This window comes from Macaca fascicularis, chromosome 11, assembly GCF_037993035.2.
Source record: "Macaca fascicularis isolate 582-1 chromosome 11, T2T-MFA8v1.1".
Classification (NCBI taxonomy): Eukaryota; Metazoa; Chordata; class Mammalia; order Primates; family Cercopithecidae; genus Macaca; species Macaca fascicularis.
Genome location: NC_088385.1, coordinates 71,533,275 through 71,553,435, shown reverse-complemented (window position 1 = coordinate 71,553,435; position 20,161 = coordinate 71,533,275). Strand labels below are relative to the sequence as shown.

The following is a 20,161-nucleotide window of genomic DNA, read 5'->3' as shown; positions in this document are numbered from 1 at the left end:
TAGGTTACATTTGCTAAAATATTTTGCCATCTTCAGATTTCAGAGCAAGTTGTTAAGGTCCTGTTACAAGAATCTATTTATTTAAATCAATTATTTAATTCACTTACTGTAGCAACACACAGAATAAGAGAACAAGGACATGCCTTTTAGGCTATGTCTGTGTGATGCTGTTTTATTTATTTATTTTTATTTTTATTTTGAGATGGAGTTTCACTGTTGTCGCCAGGCTGGAATGCAATGGTGTGATCTCGGTTCACTGCAACCTCTGCTTCCCGGGTTCAAGCGATTCTCCTGCCTCAATCTCCTGAGTAGCTGGGACTACAGGTGCCAGCCACCATGCCCAGCTAATTTTTAGTAGAGATGAGGTTTCACCATGTTAGCCAGGCTGGTCTCAAACACCTGATCTCAGGTGATCCACCAGCCTCAGCCTCCCAAAGTGCTGGGATTATAGGCATGAGCCACCGCACCCAGCCAGTGATGCTGTTTTAAAAATAAAAATTTGTCTGGGCACAGGGGCTCACGCTTGTAATCCTAGCACTTTGGGAGGCCAAGGGTGAATCACCTGAGGTCAGGAGTTCGAGACCAGCCTGACCAGCCTGACCAACAAGGTGAAACCCCATCTCTACTAAAAATACAGAAATTAGCCAGGCCTGGTGGTGGGCACCTGTAGTTCCAGCTACTCGGGAAGCTTAGACAGGAGAATTGCTTGAACCCAGGAGGCAGAGTTTGCAGTGAGCCAAGATCGCGCCACTGCACTCCAGCCTGGGCGATGGAGCGAGACTCTGTCTCAAAAAATAAATAAATAAAATAAAATTTTAATCATTATTCAGCATGAGGTAAAAATATTATCAAAGTACGACCTCAAATCTAGAATAATCAAAGGTTGTAACATTAGACATGAAGTATACATTTTAACTGAAAAATAGGAAGCTGTCTGAGTTGTTCCTTGTTCTTAGTTCTGAGGGTATAAGCTTGCATTTAAAAGTTTTCAATATATTCAAAGACACAGACTGTTGGCTCAGCTTTCCTAACATTCTAGTCGCATGTGGCAAAAGAAGTAACACTATTCCAATACTTACTTCTCTTCTGTGACACAGCCTGCAAGCAGGCAGTCACAATATCACAGTTCCTCTGCACTTTATGCAGAAGCCTATCTTTCTGCTTCAGATGCCGAAGTAACTTGGCCGACTGGATGCCAATTCTGTACTTTAGCTCTCGAAGGATCGCCTTCAGTTCATTAGTGTCTATCAGTAAAGAAAAATAAGAATAACGATTAATACCTTGAGAGGAATACAAATTCCAATGTGATATTAGTCCAAAGATAAATAGAACATCCATTTAAACCAACTAATTCTAGGTTTTCACTCAAGATTACATGTACATGTATTCAGCTAGGGCATACTGATCAAATATGTCACTCATTTATCTGCCCTGTCCATGAAACAGATACAGTAAGGTAAATTTATCCTTAAGCCTATCTGTAACATGTAAGCAAAGACTCCTGCTTTTACCATATCTAGTTCTGGCTGCAAACTTACCTTTCATTGCCTGAAAACTGGCGTGTGTATTTTGTACCACTGAAGTGTTCAGATGGTAAGCTTGTTAGAAAAGAATCTTCTTTAGTCTGTAACATTAATAATAAACCTAACAGCTGATTTAAAAAAAAAAAAAAAGGTCTTTAAAGGCTAGGCGCAGTGGCTCACACCTGTAATTCCAGCACTTTGGGAGGCCAAGGTGGGCAGATTACTTGAGGTCAGGAGTTGGAGACCAGCCTGACCAACATGGAGAAACCCCATCTCTACTAAAAATACAAAATTAGCTGGGCGTGGTAGCACATGCCTGACCTCTCCCCTCCTCGCCAGGCCCAGCTAGGTCCCAACTTTTCCTCAGTCTCTGCTCCCCCACCCTATAATCCTTTTATCACCTCCCCTCCTCACACCTGGTGTGGCTTACAGTTTCGTTCCTCGACTAGCCCTCCGACACCTGCCCAGCAATTTCCTCTTAAAAAAGTGGCTAGAGCTAAAGGCATAGTCAAGGTTAACGTTCCTTTTTCTTTATCCGACCTCTCCCAAATCAGTTAGCATTTAGGCTCTTTTTCATCAAATATGAAAAAATTGGCCCAGTTCATGGCGTGTTTAGCAGCAACCCTGAGACGCTTTTTAGCCCTAGACCCGGAAAGGTCACAAGGCTGTCTTATTCTTTTTTTTTTTTTTTTTTTTTTTTTTTTGAGACGGAGTCTCGCTCTGTCGCCCAGCCCAGGCTGGAGTGCAGTGGCGCGATCTCGGCTCACTGCAAGCTCCGCCTCCCGGGTTCACGCCATTCTCCTGCCTCAGCCTCCCGAGTAGCTGGGACTACAGGCGCCCACAACCGCGCCCGGCTAATTTTTTGTATTTTTAGTAGAGACGGGGTTTCACCGTGGTCTCGATCTCCTGACCTTGTGATCCGCCCGCCTCGGCCTCCCAAAGTGCTGGGATTACAGGCGTGAGCCCTGTCTTATTCTTAATATGCATTTTATTTTATTACCCAATCTGCTCCCGACATTAAATAGCGCTCCAAAAATTATATTCCAGCCCTCAAACCCCACCACACGACTTATGAATGTCGCCTTCAAGGTGTACAATAAAGGCAGCCAAGTCGCCTTCAAGGTGTACAATAAAGGCAGCCAAGTAGCAACTTATTTCTGAGTTGCAATTCCTTGCTTCACTGTGAGACAAACCCCAGCCATATCTCCAGCACACAACTCCAAACACCTAAACTGCAGCTGCCAGGGGTTCCTCCAGAACCTCCTCCCCCAGGAGCTTGCTACAAGTGCCGGAAATCTGGCCACTGGGCCAAGGAATGCCCGCAGCCCGGGATTTCTCCTAAGCCGTGTCCCATCTGTGTGGGACCCCAGTGGAAATCGGACTGTTCAACTCGCCTGGCAGCCACTCCCAGAGCCCCTGGAACTCCGGCCCAAGGCTCTCTGACTCCTTTCCAGACCTTCTCGGCTTAGCGGCTGAAGACTGACGCTGCCCCATCGCCTCAGAAGCCTCCTGGACCATCACAGACGCTTTGGGTAACTCTTACAGTGGAGGGTAAGTCCGTCCCCTTCTTTTTTTTTTTTTTTTTTTTTGAGACGGAGTCTCGCTGTGTCGCCCAGGCTGGAGTGCAGTGGCCGGATCTCAGCTCACTGCAAGCTCCGCCTCCCGGGTTCACGCCATTCTCCCGCCTCAGCCTCCCGAGTAGCCGGGACTACAGGCGCCCGCCAGCTCGCCCGGCTAGTTTTTTGTATTTTTTAGTAGAGACGGGGTTTCACCGTGTTAGCCAGGATGGTCTCGAACTCCTGACCTCGTGATCCGCCCGTCTCGGCCTCCCAAAGTGCTGGGATTACAGGCTTGAGCCACCGCGCCCGGCCGTCCCCTTCTTAATCAATACAGAGGTTACTCACTCCACATTACCTTCTTTTCAAGGGCCTGTGTCACTTGCCTCCATAACTGTTGTGGGTATTGACGGCCAGGCTTCTAAACCTCTTAAAACTCCCCAACTCTGGTGCCAATTTGGACAACATTCTTTCATGCATTCCTTTTAAGTTATCTCCACCTGCCCAGCTCCCTTATTAGGTCAAGACATTTTAACTAAATTATCTGCTTCCCTGACTATTCCTAGGCTACAGCCACACCTCACTGCTGCCTTTTCCCCCAGTTCAAGGCCTCCTTCACATCTTCCCCTCGTATCCCCCCACCTTAACCCACAAGTATAGGATACCTCTACTCCCTCCTTGGTGACTGATCATGCACCCCTTACCATCTCATTAAAACCTAATCACCCTTACCCCACTCAACACCAATATCCCATCCCACAGCACACTTTAAAAGGATTAAAGCCTGTTATCACTCACCTATTACAGCATGGCCTTTTAAAGCCTATAAACTCCCCTTACAATTCCCCCATTTTACCTGTCCTAAAACCAGACAAGGCTTACAGGTTAGTTCAGGATCTGCGCCTTATCAACCAAATTGTCCTGCCTATCCACCCCGTGGTGCCAAACCCATATCCTCTCCTATCCTCAATACCTCCCTCCACAACCCAGTATTCTGTTCTGGATCTCAAACATACTTTCTTTACTATTCCTTTACACCCTTCATCCCAGCCTCTCTTTGCTTTCACTTGGACTGACCCTGACACCCATCAGGCTCAGCAAATTACCTAGGCTGTACTGCTGCAAGGCCTCATGGACAGCCCCCATTACTTCAGTCAAGCCCAAATTTCTTCCTCATCTGTTACCTATCTCGACATAATTCTCATAAATACACACTTACTCTCCCTGCTGATCGTGTCCGGCTAATCTCCCAAACCCCAATCCCTTCTACAAAACAACAACTCCTTTCCTTCCTAGGCATGGTTAGTGCAGTCAGAATTCTTACACAAAAGCCAGGACCGCGTCCTGTAGCCTTTCTGTCCAAACGACCTTACTGTTTTAGCCTAGCCTTCATGTCTGCGCGCAGCGGCTGCCACCGCTTTAATACTGTTAGAGGCCCTAAAAATCACAAACTATGCTCAACTCTCTACAGTTCTCATAACTTCCAAAATCTATTTTCTTCCCCCAATCTTTGCTCAAGACAACACTTATGCTGATAAGGTAGCTAAAAAAGCAGCCATCAAAAGGCGTCAGGTCCCATCACTCAGGACAATGCTTATGCTGATAAGTTAGCTAAAAAAGCGGCTAGCTTCCAACTTCTACTCCCACCTACTCCCCCACTGAAACGTCCACCTATCAATCTCTTCCCATACAAGGCAAATGGTTCTTAGACCAAGGAAATTATCTCCTTCCAGCCTCACAGGCCCGTTCTATTCTGTCATCATTTCATAACCTCTTCCATCTAGGTTACAAGCCGCTAGCCAGTCTCTTAGAACCTCTCATTTCCTTTCCATCATAGAAATCTGTCCTCAAGGAGATCACTTCTCAGTGTTCCATCTGCTATTCTACTACCCCTCAGGGATTGTCAGGCCCCCTCCCTTCCCTCACATCAAGCTCGGGGATTTGCCCCTGCCCAGGACTGGCAAATTGACTTTACTCACATGCCCCGAGTCAGAAAACTAAAATATCTCTTGGTCTAGGTAGACACTTTCACTGGATAAGTAGAGGCCTTTCCCACAGGGTCTGAGAAGGCCACCGCAGTCATTTCTTCCCTTCTGTCCGACATAATTCCTTGGTTTGGCCTTCCCACCACTACACAGTCTGATACCAGACCAGCCTTTACTAGTCAAATCACCCAAGAAGTTTCTCAGGCTCTTGGTATTCAGTGAAACCTTTATATCCTTCACCATCCTCAATCTTCAGGAAAGGTAGAGTGGACTAATGGTCTTTTAAAAATACACCTCACCAAGCTCAATCACCAACTTCAAAAGGGACTAGACAATACTTTTACTACTTTCCTTTCTCAGAATTCAGGCCTGTCCTCGGAATGCTACAGCCCATTTGAGCTCCTGTGTGGACACTCCTTTTTATTAAGTCCCAGTCTCATTCCAGACACCAGACCAACTTGAACTGCACCCCAAAAAACTTGTCATTCCTACTGTCTTCTGTCTAGTCATACTCCTATTCACCATTCTCAACTACTCATAAATGCCCTGCTCGTGTTTACACTGCTAGTTTACACTGTTTCTCCAAGCCATCACAGCTGATATCTCCTAGTGCTATCCCAAACCGCCACTCTAAATTCCCTCTTAAAGTAAATAATCTTTGCTAGCAAGGCTATGCTGAGACTCCTTCAGCACTCTCTAATTAGATGTCCTAGGTCCTCCCAATTCTTAGTCCTTTAATATCTGTTTTCTCTCCTCCTTTATTCAGACCTTGCATCTTCCATTTAGTTTTTCAATTCATACAAAACCACATCCAGACCATCACCAATCGTTCTATACAACAAATGCTTCTTCTAACAACCTCACAATATCACCCCCTACCACAAAATCTTCCTTCAGCTTAATCTCTCCCACTCTAGGTTCCCACGCCGCCCCTAATCCCGCTTGAAGCAGCCCTGAGAAACATCGCCTATTCTCTCACCATACCACCCCCCAAAAATTTTCGCTGCCCCAACACTTCACACTATTTTGTTTTATTTTTCTTATTAATGTAAGAAGGCAGGAATGTCAGGCCTCTGAGCCCAAGCCAAGCCATCGCATCCCGTGACTCGCACATATAGGTAACTGAAGAACCACAAAAGAAGTGCAAATGCCCTGCCTCGCCTTAACCATGACATTCCACCACAAAAGAAGTGAAAATGGCAGGTCCTTGCCTTAAGCGATGACATTATCTTGTGACATTCCTTTTCCTGGCTCATCCTGGCTCAAAAAGCTCCCCCACTGAGCACCTTGTGACCCCTACTCCTGCCCGCCAGAGAACAACCCCGATTTGACTGTAATTTTCCTTTACCTACCCAAATCCTATAAACGGCCGCACCTTTATCTCCCTTCGCTGACTCTCTTTTCGGACTCAGCCCGCCTGCACCCAGGTGAAATAAACAGCTATGTCGCTCACACAAAGCCTGTTTGGTGGTCTCTTCACACGGACACGTATGACACCAGCTACTCGGGAGGCTGAGGCAGGAGAATTGCTTGAACCCAGGAGGAGGAGGTTGCAGTGAGCCGAGATCACGCCATTGCACTCCAGCCTCGGCAACAAGAGTGAAACTCCATCTCAAAAAAGTCTTTAAAGTACTCATCTATGTTTATAAATGATGAGCTAAAAGTAAATAATTTTACCACATTTTGTAAAGTAGATGAATGTGGCAATACTGGTTTTGTTTTAAATATCCAGTCTTCCAATTGCCTAAAAACATTTCGTCTTAGAGGTACAATATTTCATCTTAGAGCCTCAGCAATTTTTCAGATACGGTAGAAAATAAATTTCCTTTAAACAGATAAATTATAATAATTCTACATTCATAAAATTAATATTCCCAACAGCAGGGTTTTTTTTACTTTATTTTAAGTTCCAGGATACATGTGCAGAGTGTGCAGGTTTGTTACATAGGTATACACGTGCCATGGTGTTTTGCTGCACCCATCAACCCATCATCTAGGTTTTAAGCCCCGCATGCATTAGGTGTTTGTCCTAATGCTCTCCCTCCCCTTAACAGCAGTTTTTCTACAGGTAAAAACAAATTTGGGAACCAGAATTGTCTACTGTCTTTATATAAATGATCATTACAATGTGGGAGGAGGTTTCTTTTGGTCACATTTGATATCATTAGTCACTAGAGCAAGATCTGGTAGGCAGGTGAAGTCTCCCACTCAACTTAACCTTAGCTAGCCCCTCATTAGAGGTTCTCTGTGGGGTTTGGATCTACTCGTTTTTAAAGGGATTTGGAGAAACTAAAGAGAATCAGAAGGGAAGAAAAGAAATGCTCAAAAGTAGAAATGTACTCTAGAAGTCAAAGTCAACTTTTGGGGTCTGTAACAAAGAAATGCAGGACTCTCAAACCTGACCTCACCATGGAAAATGCATTTGGCCTTGAGTTAAAAAGGATTGCTTTTGGATCAGCCAACTCTGAGTGATTTTAGGCAAGGAAGTGTGCTCCAAGTCTCAAATTATGCCTAGCATAAAGATTATGCTGAGAAACAAATGGGAATGGTCTTTATAAACACTAATATAAATAACGCTTTAAGTAAGAATAAGGAATGACCATGAAGAAGAAGGCAAAGGCTAGTTCTTCCTCTCCCCCTAATTTTAAACATAGTAGGAAATAATGAAAAGAGAACATTTGCCGGGCGCGGTGGCTCACGCTTGTAATCCCAGCACTTTGGGAGGCCGAGGCAGGTGGATCACCTGAGGTCGGGAGTTCAAGACCAGCCTGATCAACATGGAGAAACCCTGTCTCTACTAAAAATACAAAATTAGCCGGGGTGGTGGCACATGCCTGTAATCCCAGCTACTCGGGAGGCTGAGGCAGAAGAATCGCTTGAACCCGGGAGGCGGAGGTTGCGGTGAGCCGAGATCACGCCATTGCACTCTAGCCTGGGCAAAAAGAGCGAAACTCTGTCTCAAAAAAAAAAAAAAGAAAGAAAGAAAAGAGAACATTTAAGTTAAATGAAAATATGACTAAATATGAGAAAAAGCCTACAAGAGGCGACCAGAGGCTCTTCATTCCTAGATGCCTTCAGATAGAAGAAATATTTTTCTTTGAATATTTCAATATTTTGGGCCGGGCACAGTGGCTCACGCCTGTAATCCCAGCACTTCGGAGGGCGGAGGCAGGCAGATCCCCTGAGGTCAGGAGTTTGAGACCAGCCTCACCAACATAGTGAAACCCCGTCTCTACTAAAAATACAAAATTAGCCAGGCATGGTGGCACAAGCCTGTAATCCCAGGAACTTGGGAGGCTGAGGCACGAGCATCACTTGAAACCAGGAGAAAGTTGCAGTGAGCCAAGATCTTGCCATTGCACTCCAGCCTGGAAAACAAGAGCAAAACTCTGTCAAAACAAAAACAAAACAAAACAAAAAAACAAAGAACCAAATCAATATTTTCCTTCTAGAAATAAAAGTGGTAGGGGCCGGGCGCGGTGGCTCAAGCCTGTAATCCCAGCCCTTTGGGAGGCCGAGATGGGCGGATCACGAGGTCAGGAGATCGAGACCATCCTGGCTAACACGGTGAAACCCCGTCTCTACTAAGAAATACAAAAAATAGCCGGGCGAGGTGGCAGCGCCTGTAGTCCCAGCTACTCGGGAGGCTGAGGCCGGAGAATGGCGTGAACCCGGGAGGCGGAGCTTGTAGTGAGCTGAGATCCGGCCACTGCACTCCAGCCTGGGCTACAGAGCGAGACTCCGTCTCAAAAAAAAAAAAAAAAAAAAAAGTGGTAGGATAATCACAAAACATTTAAATTATACTTTTCCTCTAAAAAAGGGTTCTTACATTATCTCATTTCCAGTGATCCCTAAGGTGCCTACAACTCCAATTCTCTGAATTACATTTATTGTTCAATATGAGAAAATTTTTCCAGAGATGAGGGTGAAAATGTATTTTATAGCAATATCTGCTGATATAGAAGCCTCCTGGGGATGAAAACAGGTCTCTTTCATCTTCGAATGCTCCATGGCATCAGCCACAGCCTCTTACACGGTGTTAACAGGAAAAATAAAGACATTGTCAACTCACAGCCTGTGCTCAGTGTCCTAAGGAATTCCAGGGTATATGATAAAAAGTTGTATCTAACATCTGTTGAGCACGTCACACACTCTAACTTATGTAATTCTCACCACAGCCCTCTGAGGTATTATCCCTATTTATAAGAAAAATGAGACACAGAGAGGTTAAATAGCTTGTCCAAGGTCACACAGCTGGTAAGGAACTGTGGCCGGATATCAACCCAGGAGTCTGACTCCAAAATTCATCCCCTTAACCATGGAAATACTGAAGAGAGTCCAGATGTCCTGAGAAACCATTCTGGTGCCTCACCTAAAGGACCTACACATGTTAAATATATAGCTAAATAAGTGCTACAGCAAAATCCCTAGCAGTGACAGGAGACAATACACAGGCTATCAGTATTGTATGAGATTCTTACTGAATGCAGAGTAATTATATTGAGGGGAATATTTTTTGAACCTGAGAAAAAGATCAAATAACCTAAAAAGCAGCATTGTTTACGCAGACAGCTGTATCATCACCTGATACTTTAATCTTAGCACACGAATGATGTTATCAATAAAGGGGAGAGGGAGTGTGTGTGTGTATGTGTGCACACGTAAGCACGCGTATGTGTATATAGGACTATTATGATACGGCATTTTGTTTATCTTAATAGGGTTGACTACAAGGGAAGAAAGGTTTAACAGGCAACTAGCCATGCAATAAGGCTGAAACAGGCAAAACGAACTATTATAGGGCTTGTGGATGATTAGTTGTGTGGCCATTCATACGAAATCCACTTGCATAGTTAGCTGTACCGTTACTACTTCTTTAAACTTTAGCTTGCCAATTTTCCTCTTCAAAAAGGAAATTACTAATTCCCAGAATTCCCTCGGTGATGAAAAATGTAAAATCTTGTGAAAAGATAAATCATAATTCTTCAAAACTGATTCTGTTGGAGTCTGAAAGAACTATTGCCCTATGGGACTTGTGGCATACACAGACACTCTGAGAACAACCAAATAATTCTATAAAATGAAATGGCACAGCTACAGCTAAAGTCCCAGGAAGGGGGAGGAACCTGGAAGCCATTTGTAACAATCAGCTGGGAAAAAAAAAAAAATCTTCACTAGGAAGTCAAAAGAGGAAGCTAAAAGCTGTTCACGTAGGTCTGAGAAAGCAGACAGATTTATTCTTTTCCTAGTTTTTTTTTTTTTTCAAATTTTACAGTGGGAGCTGGGAGACTGTCTTGTCTTCCTCCCCTGGTAACTTAGCACAAAGACGTTACTGTCAAGAAATGTTATGGTGGCTCGACATCTGTTTTCCATACCTCACCTCATTTTGTAAATGGAGGTGTTGATATTTCTATACAAAAAAACACACCTGTAACAACTTTGTTGCTGCCTGAAAGGCAAGCTATTATGACCAGATGAAAAAACAAAAAGTGTGACTCGACACGAAGGCACGAGCATCAGAGTCTCATAACAAAAGAAACACCAAATTAGCCTCTCTGAAAGCCAAGGCCATTTTCTCAGGCCGACCTCTCCATGCCAACTGAAGGTTACCAGCAGTTAAATTCTGTAATAAACCTCAACACTCTAGGGCCCTCCACTAACCTGCCACCGAGAAGGAAAAAAAGAAAACAAACAAAAATCCTAGTGAGCTGCCTGGAACCGTACGTTCTGGCAGAAATAGAATTCACACGCTCTGCTTCGAAACCGCATTATCGAATTATTCTGCCTCACTAGTTAAACACTATCTAAGTGGTGTGACCAGGGAAGGCGAACTTAAAAAAAAAAAAAGGAAAGAACACCCCTAGGACTCGGCTCGATTCTGGCAGCGCCCTCTAGGTAGGTCGGGTATACGTATCAGAACCTCCAACCCTGTCCTAACAGCTGTTCAGGTGAAATTAGAATCTGGGCTGCTTCTCCCCTGGGGCCTCCACGAACACACGGGGAGAGGGGAGATGGGAGGAGGGAAAAGCGGGGAAACTGCCCACTCCATCAACTGATGCTTGATTCAATTACTCCGGAGAACTTAAGAACTAAATGTGGACATAAATCTGTGCCACGGTGGGTACCAGCGTCAGATCCAAAGAGACAGTATCTGAGCGCTCTGCCGAGCAGCCCAGGTGCGCGCTGGAGCGCGGGCAGAGGGCGAGGACAGTCCGGCTCCAGGAAGCCCCCCGCACCCCGCTGCGCCCGGCCCTCACCTTTCTGCCGCAGGTACAGCATCTGATGCCGCTGGCTAGGTCGCTCCTGCAGCTCCTGTAGCACGCGGGAGTCGCCGGCACCGCTGCGGCCGCCCAGCACCACGTCGGAGCCCGAGGCCTCGGTGGAGCTGTCGAGGCTGTCGCGGCGCCGCCGACGGCCCTCAGCCCCGCGGCCCCCGCCCGCCGCCTCCTCCTCCTCTGTGCAGCTGTACAGCTCGTTGAGCAGCCCGCTCACCAGGGACGCCGTGCGGCTAGTACGGACGCCGCGCGCTTCGCCGGGCTCCGTGTCCTCGTCGCGGTCCCACGAGTCCCGGGAGCCCCGCGGCGGCTCCGCCGCTCCCCGGAGGGGCGGGGCTGGGGGCGCTGCAGGAATCGCTTCTTCCTCTTCGCTCTCCAGCCTCGCCTCGCCACCGCCGCCGTGGAATTCCAGCTCCGTCCGGAGCCCCGGGCGGCCCCCGCCGGTGGGAAGGACGTCCATGGTCCCCGAGGCGCGGCCACCCGGCTCCCGCTGCTCCTCCCGCCTCGCGGCGCCGGCCAGTTCCGGGAGGAGGCGCGGCCTCGTCCTCGCCAGGGGTGCCCTCCCGGGCGCGGCGCCAGCGGGCTCTGGATCCCCGAGGTGCCCGGGCGTCCCCAGAGCCCGCACCTGAACCCCTCCCCTCCGCTCCGGACTGGACGAGGCGACGGCCACGCCACTGAGCTACCTGGAGCCACCTGCTGCCGGGGCCCGGCCTCTACCCAGAGCGCTCTCCAGTGCGCGAGAAGGCGCAGGACGTGGCCAGAACGCCGTCGAGAAGCAGCCAGCAGCCCGAAGGGGGAGGGCGCAGCAGCCGCCGCCACCTTCACTTTTAATTAAGCACGTGATTTAACTCAAAAAGAGGGTGACTCTTGCCTCTTATTCAGCCGCCAGCTAGAAATAATGCCCGGGAGGGTTCTAAACGCCCATCAATAGGCCCAGGCCAGGAGCCCTCCTTCTTGACATACTTGGAACACAATACCAGCCCTTCTCACTTTCCCACCTGATCTGAGCGCCTTCAAAAGCCTTCTTAGTTTAGTCTCTGACAATAAGCTTTCTAAAACTCTCAACACCTGGCAAATATTTAGGACTTAATAACGCTGTGAACTTATTTCCTCCAGTGAAAAACAAAGCACTGGATTAAAATCAACGAATTCCCTGATACAAGATGTAACCAGAGTGAGTGTTTAATAAATGTTCTTGAGATGACCGAACTAATACGTTAATTGAGCTAGTTTTGATGATGGTAGAATCAAAAATTTACAAGAGACCGTGAGAGATGTATCTTACACCAGACCTCAATAGAACTTGGAGCTGCCGCTCCACTGTAGATATTTTTGTGAAGTTAATAATTGGCAACATGTTTTAGCGCTTTTTGTATGTCAGGCACTGTTCTTAGAGATTTGCATGAATTATCCCACTTAATCCTCACTTTAACCCAATAAAGCAGATAAGTGTGGTTTTATTCTCACTTTTCAGCTGAGGGAGCTTAGGCACGGAGAGGCTAAATAATGTGTCCATTCACAAAGAATAAAGTGAACTTTTCATAAAGTGTCTGGCTTTCATGATGGATGAATATATATTAGTGAAACGCTATTAAATACTTGACCACACTTCCAAAAGGAGTAACAACACACCTGGTGAACAACAGCGGTGTTTCGTGTTTGTTTAGCACAGTTTTGTTTTCCAAGGCACTTTCATAATAGAGCCTGACCCTACAGGTAGAAATCTGGTGTACCTTGACACCAGCACAGCAGTAAAAGGGCCCTTTTTGAAACTGGAGTTAATATGAGATAAGCAGAAGTTGTACTTTTCACTTAGGTATTCAGAATTTTAAATTATACTGGAAATATTATTTTATGATTTTATAACTATATTAATGACTACTGTTACCATTTAATGTTTAAATGTATGAAATGAGAGTAGAATTTATTATTATATTGCTGCTGTTTTGTTTTTTGAGGTCTTTTTCCCTATTGTCCCTGGCATTCAATGAATTCTGAGTCTTCCTTCATATGCCAAACTTTGCAACAAGCAGGAGTTTCAGAGGAGTAAACACTGAAATTGGATCTCTTTTTTTAGTTGGCTTCCCAGCCCTTTTTATCTCTGCCCCCTAAGAAGAGATGTGATTAACTATTAGTCTTCAGCACTATTCTCATTTAGGGAATCTCTATCAGGAATTATAGATAAAGAAACTCAAGGTGAGCTGAAGGGAAAAAAGAGACCAAGAAAACAATAGGTTATTGACATTCAACATTTCTAAATTAATAAGTACTTCAAAATTATTTCCCATTCCCCATCATTACCAAATCTAAAGAGAGGAAAATGGCAAACTAAAAACTAACAAGGAAAGCACAGTTAAGATCATTGTACTTACTGGAATGATCTTCCCCTAGATATTGGCACGACTTTCCTCTCACCAGAGTCTCGTCTCTGCTTAAATGTTTTCTCTGTGAGCCAGGCATGGTGGCTCATGCCTATAATCCCAGCACTTTGGGAGGCTGAGGTGGGCAGATCACGAGCTCAAGAGATCGAGACCATCCTGGCCAACATGGTGGAATCTTGACTCTACTAAAAATACAAAAATTAGCTGGACGTGATGGCCCGCACCTGAGAATCACTTGAACCCAGGAGGCGGAGGTTGCAGTGAGCCGAGATCACACCACTGCACTCCAGCCTGGGTGACAGAGCGAGACTCTGTCTAAAAAAAAAAAAAAAAAAGTCTTCTCTGTGAATCCCTCCATGACCACCCTATTTGACATTGCAGCTCCCCATCCCCCAGCTTTTCCTTAGTTCACTTCTTTGTTCTTTTTTTCCATAATACCCTCTTCCAACATACTACAGTATATAATCTGATTTATTCTGTTATCTGTCTTTTGCCACTAAAATGTAAGCTTCTGAGCGCAGGAATTTTGTCTATTTTATTCATTGATATATGCCCATGACGTAGAACAATCCCTGGCACATTGTAACTGCTCAATAAATATTTGTTTAATTAACTAATTGAATGAATACCATGAAAACCAGAGAAAAAAACAACCAATTACCTACTTTCCTAAGAAAAGTTAACTTTAGTAAATATAATCCTAGAAGTGGTATTGGCAAAGGACAGCTGCTTTTCTCACCCTACATTACGGCCACCAGGAAACTGGCAGGCCCCACGCAAGTTCCCTGAAGCTCTGGATATAAGAGAGAACCACTGATGGCTGGGTGCAGTGGCTCACATATGTAATACCAGTACTTCGGGAGGCCAAAGCAGGCAGATCTCTCAAGACCAGGAGTTTCAGAACAGCCTGGCCAACATGGCGAAACCCCATCTCTACTTTAAAAATACAAAAATTAGCCGGGTGTGGTGGCACACACCTGTAATCCCAGCAACTTGAAAGGATGAGGCATGAGAATCACTTGAACCTGGGAGGCAGAGGTTGCAGGGAGCTGAGATTGCACCACTGCACTCCAGCCTGGGCAACAGAGCAAGACTCTTTTCTGGTACCACATGAATTTTAAAATAGTTTTTTCTAGTTATGTGGAGAATATCAATGATAGTTAAATGGGAATAGCACTGAATTTATAAATTGCTTTGGGCAGTATAGCCAATTTAATGATATTGATTCTTCCATGAGCCTGGAATGTTTTTCCATTTGTTTGTGTCATCTCTGATTTCTTTGAGCAGTGGTTTGTAATTTTCCTTGTAGAGATGTTTTACCTCCCTAGTTAGCTGTATTACTGGGTATTTTATTCTTTTTGTAGCAATTGTGAATGGGAGCTCATTCCTGATTTGGCCCTTGGCATGACTGTTGTTGGTGTGTAGGAATGCTAGTGATTTTTGCACATTGATGTTGTATCCCAGACTTTGCTGAAGTTGTTTATCAGCTTAAGAAACTTTTGGGCTGAGTTGATGGGGTTTTCTAGCTATAGGATCCATGTCATCTGCAAACATGGATTGTTTGACTTCCTCTCTTCCTATTTGAATGCCCTTTCTTTCTCTTGCCTGATTGCCCTGGCCAGAACTTCCAATACTACGTTGAATAGGAGCAGTGGGAGAGGGCATCCTTGTATTGTGCCTGCTTTCAAGGGGAATGCTTCCAACTTTTGCCCTTTCAGTATGATGTTAGCGGGTTTGTTATATATGGCTCTTACTTTTTTGAGGTATGTTACTTCAATACCTAGTTTATTGAGAGTTTTTAACATGAATGGATGTTGAATTTTATTGAAAGCTTTTTTGCATCTGTTGAGATAATCATGTGGTTTTTGCCTTTAGTTCTGTTTATGTGATGAATCACATTTATTGATTTGTGTCTGTTGAATTAACCTTGCATCCCAGGGACGAAGCCTGCTTGATCGTGGTGAATGAGTTTTTTGATATACTGCTGGATACAGTTTGCCAGTATTTTTTTGAGGATTTTTGCATCAATTTTCATCAAGGATATTGGCCTGAAGTTTTTTTGTAGTTGTTGTATCTCTGCCAGGTTTTGGTTTCAGGATGATTCTGGCCTCATAGAATGAGCTAGGAAGGAGTCCCTTCTTTTCAATGTTTTGAAATAGTTTCAGTGGGAATGATATCAGCTCTTCTGTGTACATCTGCTAGAATTCAGCTGTGAATCCATCTGGTTCTGGGCTTTTTTTGGTTGTTAGGCTATTTATTACTGCCTCAATTTCAGAACTCATTATTGGTCTGTTCAGGGACTGAATTTCTTCCTGGCTCAGTCTTAAAAGGGTGTATGTGTCCATAAATTTATCCATTTCTTCTAGATTTTCTTTTTTTTTTTTTTTTTTTTTTTTTTGAGACGGAGTCTCGCTCTGTCGCCCAGGCTGGAGTGCAGTGGCGCGATCTCGGCTCACTGCAAGCTCCGCCTCCCGGGTTCACGCCATTCTCCTGCCTCAGCCTCCGGAGTAGCTGGGACTACAGGCGCCCGCCACCACGCCCGGCTAATTTCTTTTTGTATTTTTAGTAGAGACGAGGTTTCACCGTGTTAGCCAGGATGGTCTCGATCTCCTGACCTCGTGATCCGCCCGCCTCGGCCTCCCAAAGTGCTGGGATTACAGGCTTGAGCCACCGTGCCCGGCCTTCTTCTAGATTTTCTAGTTTATGTGTGTAGATGTATTCATACTGTTCTATGATGGTTGCTTGTATTTCTGTGGGTTCAGTGGTAGTATTCCCCTTATCATTTCTCATTGTGTTTATTTGAATCTTCTCTCTTTTCTTCTTTGTTAATCTAATGGTCTATCTATTTTATTAATTTTTTCAAAAAAAAAACCTACCTCCTGGATTCGCTTATCTTTTGAATGATTTTTCGTGTCTCTATCTCCTTCGTTCACCTCTGATTTTGGTTATTTGTTGTCTTCTGCTAGCTTTTGGATTTGTTTTCTCTTGCTTCTCTATTTCTTTTAACTGTGATGTTAGGTTGTTAACTTGAGATCTTTCTAACTTTCTGATGAGGGTGTTTAGCTGTGTCCCAGAGATTCTGGTATGTTGTATCTTTGTTCTCTTTAATTTCGAAGAGCTTCTTGAGTTCTGCCTTAATTTCATTTATCTACTCAAAAGTCATTCAGGAGCAGGTTATTCAATTTCCATGTAATTGTACAGTTTTGAATGAATTTCCTAGTCTTGAGTTCTAATGTGATTGCACTGTGGTCTGAAAGATTGTTATGATTTCAGTTCTTTTGTATTTGCTGAGAAGCGTTTTACTTCTGATTATGTCATTGATTTTATAGTAAGTGCCATGTGGCAATGAGAAGAATGTATTTTCTGTTGTTTTTGTGTGGAGAGTTCTGTAGATATCAATCACACCCATTTGATCCAGTGCTGAGTTCAGGTCATGAATATCTTTGTTATTTTTCTTTCTTGATGATCTGTCTAATATTGTCAGCAGGGTGTTAAAGTCTCTCACTATTGTGTGAAACTCTAAGTCTCCTTGAAGGTCTCTAAGAATGTGCTTTATGAATCTGTGTGTCCCTGTGTTGGGTGCATATACATTTAGAACAGTTAGGTCTTCTTGTTGAATTGAACCCTTTACCATTATATAGTGCCCCCTTTGTCTTTTTTTTATCTTTGTTGGCTTAAAGTTTGTTTTGTTAGAAACTAGGATTGCAACCCCTGCTTTTTTCTGTTTTCCATTTGCTTGGTAAATTTTCCTCCATCCCTTTATTTTGAGCCTATGTGCGTCATTGCATGTGAGATGGGTCTCTTGAAGACAGCATACCAATAGGTTATGGTTCTTTATCCAGCTTGCCATTCTGTGTCTTTTAATTGGTCATTTAGCCCATTTACATTTAAGGTTATTATTGATATGTATAAATTTGATCCTGTCATGATGATGTTGTTAACTGGTTATTTTGCAGGCTTGTTTATGTGGTTGTTTTTTTTTTTTTTTTTTGAGACGGAGTCTCGCTCTGTCTCCCAGGCTGGAGTCCAGTGGCGCGATCTCGGCTCACTGCAAGCTCTGCCTCCCGGGTTCACGCCATTCTCCTCCCTCAGCCTCCTGAGTAACTGGGACTACAGGTGCCCACCACCGTGCCTGGCTAATTTTTTGTATTTTTAGTAGAGACAGGGTTTCACCGTGGTCTCGATCTCCTGACCTTGTGATCCACCTGCCTTGGCCTCCCAAAGTGCTGGGATTACAGGCGTGAGCCACCGCGCCCGGCTTATGTGGTTGTTTTATAGTGTCACTGCTTTGTGTACTACAGTGTGTTTTGCAGTAGCTAGTAACAGTCTTCTCCTTCCATATATATATATAATTTTTTTTTTTTTTGAGACAGAGTCTCACTCTGTCACCCAGGCTGGAGTGCAGTGGTGCAATCTCGGCTCACTGCAACCTCTGCCTCCTGGGTTCAACCAATTCTCATGCTTCAGCCTCTGAGGTAGTTGGGATTACAGGTGTGCAACATAATACCCAGCTAATTTTTGTATTTTCAGTAGAGACGGGGTTTCACCATGTTGCCCAGACTGGTTTCAAACTCCTGGTCTCAAGTAATGTGCCCACCTTGGCCTCCCAAAGTGCTGAGATTACAGACGTGAGCCACCATGCGCAGCCTTCTTTCTGTATTTAGTGCTTCCTTCAGGAGCTCTTGTAAGTCAGGTCTGGTAGTAACGAATTCCCTCAGCATTTGCTTGTCTGAAAAGGATCTTATTTCTCCTTTGCTTATGAAGCTTAGTTGGCCAGATATGAAATTCTGGGTTGAAAATTATTTTCTTTAAGAATGTTAAGGCCGGGCGCGGTGGCTCAAGCCTGTAATCCCAGAACTTTGGGAGGCCGAGACGGGTGGATCATGAGGTCAGGAGATCGAGACCATCCTGGCTAACACAGTGAAACCCCATCTCTACTAAAAAATACAAAAAACTAGCTGGGCGAGGTGGCGGGCGCCTGTAGTCCCAGCTACTCAGGAGGCTGAGGCAGGAGAATGGCGTAAACCCAGGAGGTGGAGCTTGCAGTGAGCTGAGATCCGGCCACTGCACCCCAGCCTGGGTGACAGAGCGAGACTCCGTCTCAAAAAAAAAAAAAAAAAAAGAATGTTAAATATTGGTCCCCAATCTCTTCTGGCTTATAGGTTTTCCTTTGAGAGGTCTATTGTTAGTCTGATGGGCTTCCCTTTGTAAGTGACCTGGCTTTTCTCTCTAGGTCCCTTTAACATTTTTTCTTTCATTTTGACCTTGGGGAATGTGATAATTATGTGTCTTGGGGATGATCTTCCCATGGAGTATCTTCCTGGGGTTCTCTGCATTTCCTGAATTTAAATGTTAGCCTGTCTAGCTAGGTTGGGGAAGTTCTCATGGATGATATCCTGAAATGTGTTTTCCAAATTAGTTCCATTCTCCCCATCTCTTTACCAATCAAAGATTCAGTCTCTTTACGTAATCTCATATTTCTCAGAGGTTTTGTTCATTCATTTTCATTCTTTTTTTTTTTTTTTTTTTGAGACGGAGTCTCTGCCGCCCGGGCTGGAGTGCAGTGGCCGGATCTCAGCTCACTGCAAGCTCCGCCTCACGGGTTCACGCCATTCTCCTGCCTCAGCCTCCCAAGTAGTTGGGACTACAGGCGCCCGCCACCTCGCCCGGCTAGTTTTTTGTATTTTTTTAGTAGAGACGGGGTTTCACCGTGTTAGCCAGGATGGTCTCGATCTCCTGACCTCGTGATCCGCCCGTCTCGGCCTCCCAAAGTGCTGGGATTACAGGCTTGAGCCACCGCGCCCGGACCATTTTCATTCTTTTTTCTCTATTCTTGACTGCCTGTCTTATTTCAGAAAGAGAGTCTTCAAGCTCTGAGATTCTTTTCTCTACTTGGTCTATTATACTATTAATACTTGTGATTGCATTATGAAATTCTTGTAGTGTGCTTTTCAGCTCTATCAGGTTGGTTACATTCTTCTCTATTCTGGCTATTTTGTCTGTCAGCTCCTGTGATGTTTTATCATGATTTTTAGCTTCCTTCCATTGGGTTACAACATCCTCCTTTAATTCAGTGAAGTTTGTTCCTATCCATATTCTGAATTCTACTTCTGTCATTTCAGCCATCACAGCCTTGGCCTGGTTCCAAACCCTTGCTGGAGAGGTGATGTGGTCATTTGGAGGAAAGAGGGCATTTTGGCTTTTTGAGTTTTCAGCATTCTTGTGCTGATTCTTTCTCATCCTTGTGGGATTATATATTTTCAATCTTTGAGGTTGCTGACCTTTGGATGGTTTTTGTTTTTATTTTTGTTTTTCTTTTAACAACCTGACAACTTTTCTGTAGGGCTGCTGTGGTTTGCTGGCAGCCTGGTCCTAGTCACCTTGGGTTTCCCAGTACCTGGAAGTATCACCAGTGAAGGCTGTGAAACAGCAAAGAGGGCA

At 44.7% G+C, this 20,161-nt stretch overlaps 1 protein-coding gene across 1 annotated transcript in view; it reads right to left on the bottom strand.

Moving 5' to 3' along the window:
• The window catches only part of TBC1D30 (TBC1 domain family member 30), a 120,328-nt gene extending 108,465 nt beyond the window's left edge, over nt 1–11,863 (bottom strand). The window contains exons 1-2 of the mRNA XM_045365564.2: nt 11,322–11,863; nt 1,080–1,244 (exon numbers count right to left, since the gene is read on the bottom strand). Coding sequence (XP_045221499.2) covers nt 1,080–1,244; nt 11,322–11,799 — 643 coding nt within the window. The 5' untranslated portion in view covers nt 11,800–11,863. The remainder of the gene's footprint in view (nt 1–1,079; nt 1,245–11,321) is intronic.
• Between the last annotated feature and the right edge of the window lie 8,298 nt (nt 11,864–20,161).